Consider the following 8,003-nt stretch of genomic DNA (forward strand, 5'->3'; position numbering starts at 1 on the left):
GATTTGTGCTGCCAACTGAGGGGAATGATGGAGAGGGTGCACAGTGGTAGTTTTGCGTCTCCTGCTCCCACTATAAAGGAAAGTGGCTGTCTTGCTGCTCGCTTCCCTTTCCTGTTGTCTATCACTCTGACCTACCATGCATAACCTCTTAGCCACAGCTTGTTATTCAGAAAATAGTGTCCCACTTTGTCTTGATTAAAGCAAAGTCAGGTAATGTGTCAAGCCAGGGTCATCGAATCAGGCAGACATGTTTCTGCACATTGATGCAATTCTACCTTTTCTTTTCAGTATGGATGGATTCAGACTTGTCAAACTGAATGAAGTAATTAGACAAGTGGACATTGTTATTACTTGCACAGGTAAATCAACGACCATACTAACACCACAAGTTAAGTACAGTTAAATGGTTGAATACTCGTTGATTTTAAAATCTCCTTTTGAGTTGATTTTTATATAAATGACTTAATCCTGGTTAGAATTTGTTGATAAAGATGGATAAAGATTAGCTTTAAATATACATTTGTTGAAAACTTTGTAAAACAGGAATATCAGGAAAACAGCCTCAGCTGTGAATTTCATAGCTCTGGGAAATGAATATTTATCAAAGATTTCCGTAATTTTCCTCATTCTGTTGCTACAGTAATGAGGAGAAGCCCAAGAAAATTCCATGTATCCCACATAATAACCTTGAGTCACCCTCTGAATCATCACAATATTCTAAACATTTATGGTGTAACAAACCAGAGTTTTAATACTGGGCATCTGCCTTGTCTTTAGGAAACAAAAATGTAGTAACCAGGGAACACCTGGATCGCATGAAGAACGGTTGTATCGTCTGCAACATGGGACATTCCAATACTGAGATAGATGTGGTATGTAATTAACTGTGGAGGAAGTCACCTTTAGTATATTCAGTATGGCAAGTAATTGGGTGGGAACTAATTAATCACTGGATATTCCAGTACTGAGATCAATAGGCAGAAAGGTGGAGAGGAGGGTGGGAATAAAGGTTTGCATTTATAAAATACTTGATCTTGTCCCAAAGCAATTCCATATAATGCAATACTTCCCTTAGTGAGATTAATGTGGAATGTGTTTGTATTAAACAAAGTTGACTTGGATACTAACTGGATTTAAAGTAATTAACCAAAATTCAACCAAATGTGATGTATACTTAACATGCAATAACTATTTCAATTAATAAAATAATTCCAAACTTGCAATTTTGAAAAACATTTCCCAATATCTTGCATATTTTGCACAGTTTTCCCCACCCTTGTCTGGTGCATTACCAGCAGTCTTACACAACAAGTGATTGTTTAGACTAAATGTCCCGTATTGCTGAAGGTATAATCTCCTGAAAAGACTTATTTACATATTTCTAAGTATTTTCATGAAGAAAAGCTGATATACATTTCTACCTTTTTGGCTCAGTAATTCCAGTTTCCACTTCTCTTACAGGCAAGCCTTCGGACCCCAGAACTCACGTGGGAGCGTGTTAGGTCACAAGTAGATCATGTCATTTGGCCAGATGGCAAAAGGATTGTCTTACTAGCTGAGGTATTTGTGTAAAAGGCACAAGTTGTGTTATCTATTATGTACAGAAGGTATTTTTCCATGCATTTGTAATCACAACTTTCTGGAGATTATCTTTAGTTGCAGGTTGCAATCTGAATCTTTAGAATGTGATACTCTTTTGTATCCCATTATCTCAGTAAAGGTTACTGCATGAGGGGAACAAAGTCAACTATTCCTCTTCAGAGGAAGCTCATCACAGGGAGACTGGTGCATTCTGGAGAGGGAGCTTTGCTTGGATAAAATAGTTGAATAAAAGAAACTGAAAACGATGTTTCCATTTGTATGAGAGTCTAGGATCAGAGGCCATAGCCTCTGGTAAGGGGAATAAGGGTTATGGGAGAAAGTAGGAGAATGGGTCTGGAGAAATTCAGCCATGATTGAATGGTGGAGCAGACTCACTGGGCTGAATGGCCTAATTCTGCTTCTCTGTCTTTTGATCACCTACTGTACTTAACTTGACTCGTGACCTTGTAATGAAAATAGAGAAGTTTCTGGTTATAACCTTGCTGTACACTTGAACCTTGGTTCTCAAGATGTGTTCTGTAAAATATTTGAGTATGAGTAGCTTAATTCCTGCTTTGCACATTATCCAGGGACGGCTGCTTAACCTGAGTTGTTCCACGGTTCCTACTTTTGTGCTTTCCATCACTGCTACCACACAGGTAAGGGGTGTGCAGAAAATGCTCCTTACATTATAATACTGATATAATACTTACATTATTATACTGATCCATAAAGGAGGAAAGGAAGATGTATTTTACTGGGGATTTTATACAGCCACTGAATTTTATCAGCAAACACATCTCTGTAGATTGTAACTTTGTTGCATATTTGAAAGGGATTGAATTCACAAATTTATATATTTGAAATTGATGTGTTTGTAAATTGTGCTTGTGCTGTTCTTCAGAACAGATCAGCTAAGTCGTCTGTTTATGATGCTGTACAGTGACCTGAATGTGTCTAACTGAAGTGTTGTAGGCCATTGGGTTTTCCCAGATATGGGTCAACATGTTCTCTGACAGTTGTGATAGACCTACCAGTCAACCAGAGAGAGAGCTGTAAAACACATTTCATCTGATTTGTCAGGACTGTTCATCATAAGATTGTTTGTTATATACCAAGCCTGCAGAATGGAGCTATTGCCATATGTTAAAGTGGAGCTTATAGCAGTTGTGCTGCTGGGAGTGTCAGTAGGTGCAGTTGTTCATCAGCAATTTAGACCATGTATTCTGCTGTTGATCTGTGCTATGTACAACTATGCCTCAGTTGAAGTTACAAAAGCCATATCAAATTGATTTTAGTGGCCCAGGAGATTAACAGTCTCAGTAGATGTTTCCTCTTTTCTCTAGTAGTTGATCACAGCACTGTCGCAGGAGTCCACAAAACTAATTTCTGTGGCTGTCAGCTAGATGTTGAATGAAAATTGCAGCCCTAATTTAGCTAAATGCTTTTGGATCTTTACCAGAATTTTGAACATTGTAATAGCATTCACTTGCTAATGTGACAGAAAATTTATTTTCCCAACTCTGCCTTCTCAATGTGGGTCACACTTACTGCAAGATACAGTTCCACAGGGAAAGATCGTCCTCTGGTACTTCACCCATTCGTCTTCTGTAGAGTTAAGTGATGATAATTAAATCATTGTGTGAAGAAGTGAAGGGATTGTAGCTGAACCTAGTTCTAGTCTTGCCTAATGATGTCAAACACTTGTTCAAATGGGAGTCAGGATACTGGTCAATTTGTTTCTTTTCCTTGAGCTAAGGTGTTGCTGAGGCTGAGCATTATACCTCCTGATATTGTGAAAGTGGGTAATTATTGCATAGTCACCAGTTTCATCATTTGTGATAGAAATGCACTGTTAAATATAGAAATTAACATGTTCTTTGTCCTTAGGCACTGGCAATGATAGAACTGTATAATGCCCCAGAGGGACGATATAAACAAGATGTGTACTTGCTGCCTAAGAAGATGGGTAAGTCCTAGAGCAAGAATTTTCTGCTTGCAGGGTGATCTGGTCCATAAAACCAAAATAAAACTGAGTTTGAGGAAAGATTTTATTTTTGTTCTTTATATATTGTGAAAGGGCAAGGAAATGATCTGTTCTACTACTCTGCATTTGCTTATTGGTTGTAGAGAAGCAGAATGAGAATTGGATGGGAGGGGGGCACCAAGTGTCTGGTTCCAGTCTATCAGCAGAACAGTACAACTTATTCCATTCCTCCACTCCTGCCTGTGCTCCTACAGGAAGCTGTTCGTAAAAGGCTGAGTGCAAGTATTCAGGTTCCTGTACATTGCCCCAACGGTAGTAATAAGAAGGCAGCATGTCCCCCACTGACGTAAAATTGTATATTTCAATGTACGTGTTGTAGCAGTTACTTGAAAACAAACCAGAACCACTGAGAAACTAAGCCAGGTTATCAACGCTGTATGATGCACTTCCAAATAACGAATTTCCAAATTGAAAGAGGTACTTTGGATCCTTTATAACAAAACCAGCAAAAATGAGTGATCTTGTAGTGATGGGAAAATGTATAAAAGTAAATTAGCGCTGTAGGTGTCTATTAGTGATATTAGAGATACTGAGCGGTATGGCGTAATTAGTGTGACTAAGCGTTTCAATTGCTGTAACTAAGAAAAATACCAAATTTAAAGGTCCAAGTGAATAGCGGACAACAATAATAAGTTATTCACTGTGGCTCACTCCCTCCAGTATACTAAACTAAAAGCAAAGTGTGAATATGTAATATCTGCTTCTACCACACCCCAATGCACGTGACAGAGTACCGTAATAAATGCACCACAAAATATGATACAGACAGACAATGTACATGGCTCCTACCCATGACAAATAAATCTAATCTAAATCCAGTCTATTCTTGTAATAAAAGCCACTCATCTCTGGAATCATTTTGGGAAATTCCCTCTGCTTGCTGTCCTAAGCCTTGGGTGCAGTGCCCAGTACTGCTCAAATTGGTATTTTATGGAAGTCCATCATAAATTCCTTCCTTCAGTACTCTATTGCTATCCCTGTGTTTACTAAAGACCAGATACCTATTTGTTTTTAATCATTTTCTCAGCCTGTCCAAACACTTTAAACATTTTATGTACAGTATGATTATTCACCTTTACCAAGGGTGGGCTCACCCACAACTTCAGGACCTCTGTTATTCTTCTGATGAAGTGAAAACTTTCAGTTTATTTCCGAGACAGTCAAACAAAAAAGCATTTTTGGTAGACCGAACTGTCATCACTAGTCAGTCTAGGTTTTCAAGACCTTTCAAACCATTATTTTGATTTTTTTTTGTCCAAGATGTTCCATTTTGTTCATCCTATCGGGTTATGTCTGCTGAATGGACTGTTAATTTGTGGGTTTTTTTCCAGATGAGTATGTAGCAAGTCTTCATTTGCCCACTTTTGATGCACATCTCACAGAACTGACAGACGAGCAGGCAAAATATCTGGGTTTGAACAAGAATGGACCTTTCAAGCCAAACTACTATCGGTAAGAGGCAAAGTCAACTGGTTAAAACTTCCAATGTTGAGGCCTGGGAAATGGTGACTAAGCTTGTAGTTATTAAAAATTTGATTGTTAAGTAATCAGAAAAGCTGGTAATGCACAATCAAAGAGTTCAGACAATGGAATTTTTTCTACGATTATACATTGTTTTCTAATGCACAATAGTATCAATTTATTGAAGAATTTATGAAGATTTCTTTGTCTTATGTGAGCAGCACCATGATGCATCTAGTACAGCTGCCACCTCACAATTCGAGTTATCCTCTTCAATTCCAATATCCAGGTGGAATTTTCATCATCTTTTCATATTATGGATTTTCCCAGGTTTTCTGGTTCCCTCCCACATGCCAAAGACGTGAATTAGTGGGTAATTGGCCACTGTAAATTGCCCCTGATCCTCAGGTAAACAGTAGAGTGTGGAAGGAACAAAACGGAATTTGTGCAATTGGGCCTTTGATAGTTGGCACAGCCCTGCTGAGCTGAAGGGCCTGTTTGTGGTGTGTGACTAAACATGCTTTAAACTACAGAGCACTCTGTGTTCAGATTCAGTCTGAATTATTGACACAGCATGCTTCCTACAGTATATTAGCAAACAGTTCCTGGTCATAACCAGTTTTGTATGGAGGAGAATTATTTGTAAACTTCCTGAAAGAGTGCGTTTCTTATAAAGTGTAACCACATCATTGTAACTTTGGTTTGGACCAAATTACAATGGAAAATAAAAGGTTAAAAAATGGGGAGAAGTATGGTCCAGCTCAAGACTGGAAAAGAATCTTTGACACCTAAATGAATATTAAGGAGTTTAGTCTGTCTCTGTCCCAACTAACCAAAGTGTTTCTAAAGCCTTGTTTTTGTTCCTTGTCCTAGGTATTAAATGCAAAACTACAAGTCTATCAAACAAGAGGGGAACCTTTTATCACTAATGTACACGAACAAAATCTCTTCTTTAGAGCTGGCCTTGATTAAACAGTTTTAAATATTTAGTCATTTATTTATTTACATAGAATGTGTATAATCTCTGTAAACAATTTTTTTACTGCACTAGAAGACAAAAAATGTTTAATGTGGTTTTTTTTCTTCTATTGCTGCTGTGCTTTAATATAATTATAACATCCTTGCTGTTAACCTCGGGAAAGAAACTATGGAAGCAAAATGTTAGCTGTTTTAAAATTGTTAAGGTGCACATATTTCAGATGTGTTTTTTTTAATTTGTTGAGTAAAAGAGGTAAGGAAATAGTTAGATGCTTACGGTTTGCCATTATGGGAATCCTTACAAGACTTTCTTCAAACAAAATCTAGTTGTGAGAACCTGGAAAATCAAATAACAAGGTTCTCAAAATATAACGTGTTTTGTTTCTGAAACTTTTTATTAAAATCAGGTTTAGCGGAGTAGATGGTGTGACTGGTGAGGTAGCTTAGTATTAAGACTCCTTCTTTGTCGCACTGCTATTGTTTCCTTAAGTCATGGTACTATTTCAACCTTGTCTCAATTCCTAAGAATGTGAGCTGCTTCCCCCAGCTGGGACATTAGCTTCATGTCTGTAGAGTGTATAAAGTCTGGAATGGGCTGCAGAAATGATGGGGTAACCAAATGAACCACAGATAATCCATAAAGCTTTCTAAAATAAGTGAACTCAATATGGGTTTTTTCATGACTTCAATATTTAAGTAGAATAAAGCTCAGTTTTTTTCCCCCTGAAAGATAGGATATGTGTTTGTAGGTGGGCTTGTATTATAGAATGGTGGAAGATGCTTTTGGTATTTAAATATGTCTGATTGAACCTGTTATCCAACTCCATTATTCACTTCCCTCCATCTGAAAATTTTCAAATGGTAGTAATTGTTACAAACTGTTGCATGTGCTTAATGCTTCTGATTGGCCTTCTGCTAACCCATCTTCACTGAGATAGGGACCGCCACATATCTTGTCACCTGCCAGGCAACAAATTGAAAACCATTGTCACCAATTGGAAGCTTGGACTGGTACCAAAATAGACCATTCACCAAACTGCACCTGTGAAGCTGTCTGGCCAAGAGCTATTTTATGTTGTTTGTTTCTCTTGAAGGAAAAACGCCTTATCAGTTGCTACAACAACACACACAAAATGCTGGTAGAACACAGCAGGCTAGGCAGCATCTATAGGGAGAAGCGACGTCGACGTTTCGGGCCGAGACTATCAGTTGCTATCTGTCTTAATTATTTATCATAATATTGGATGATTTCTGTTTTATTTGAAATGTTTTACCACATCTGTCTTAGGATTCCCACAAATATATTAACCCCATGTACATTTCTGCACATTGCTATGTTTTTCTCCCTCCCCAGCAATGCCAAAAACTAGTATTTTTAAATAAATCCCAGCCATTTAGTGGCTGTTTTTTTTTATTCTTGCTTTGATTAAGGGGAAGAGGTTGGCATGGAATGTAATAATTGTTGTATGTAATAAATAAAACTTTAAGCAAAATGGACACCAGCAACCTGCTCTGGAGAGCAGAAGAATCGACTCCAAAAGGAAAAGCAAATCATCTATCTACACAACTGAGTTTTAACATTGAGGTAACTATTTTACGTACTGTATTATTGGTCAAGTATTGTAGTAGATGAGAAATAATGCAGCTGTAATCATAATTCAAATAAAGTTAATAAAGTCAGTTTTTTCCCAATATTATTTCTCATGTTCTAATGTCCAATGATTTTTTCTTTACCCTTGTGTCCACAGTTGGATTGCAAGCCATTTTGGAAAGCTGTTTTCTAACCACATGGTGGATGTACTGGTACACTGCAGCAATCACTACACTGATTCCCAGAAGGGATTGTTTGAGGCCTTGCAACACTTCCAAGTGCCAGTCTCATATGGTCTAATGATTTTCCAGTAATTGCATGTAACTTTACAGTGGTACAGAAATT

At 37.6% G+C, this 8,003-nt stretch overlaps 1 protein-coding gene across 7 annotated transcripts in view; it reads left to right on the plus strand.

Moving 5' to 3' along the window:
* ahcyl2b (adenosylhomocysteinase like 2b) overlaps positions 1–7,764 on the plus strand; it is a 108,564-nt gene extending 100,800 nt beyond the window's left edge. For 4 of the 7 annotated variants that reach the window (XM_059987021.1, XM_059987024.1, XM_059987022.1 and 1 more), the window contains 7 exons: positions 289–359; positions 778–872; positions 1,462–1,560; positions 2,172–2,240; positions 3,472–3,550; positions 4,960–5,080; positions 5,963–7,764. In XM_059987021.1, the coding sequence (XP_059843004.1) occupies positions 289–359; positions 778–872; positions 1,462–1,560; positions 2,172–2,240; positions 3,472–3,550; positions 4,960–5,080; positions 5,963–5,969 (541 nt within the window). In that variant the 3' untranslated portion in view covers positions 5,970–7,764. Of the gene's footprint in view, positions 1–288; positions 360–777; positions 873–1,461; positions 1,561–2,171; positions 2,241–3,471; positions 3,551–4,959; positions 5,085–5,962 lie in introns of those variants that run through there. The other 3 variants (XM_059987023.1, XM_059987026.1, XM_059987027.1) reach the window with 1 other exon arrangement.
* The last annotated feature ends 239 nt before the right edge of the window (positions 7,765–8,003 follow it).

The sequence above is a fragment of the Hypanus sabinus genome, chromosome 13 (genome assembly GCF_030144855.1).
Source record: "Hypanus sabinus isolate sHypSab1 chromosome 13, sHypSab1.hap1, whole genome shotgun sequence".
In the NCBI taxonomy this organism is placed as follows: domain Eukaryota; kingdom Metazoa; phylum Chordata; class Chondrichthyes; order Myliobatiformes; family Dasyatidae; genus Hypanus; species Hypanus sabinus.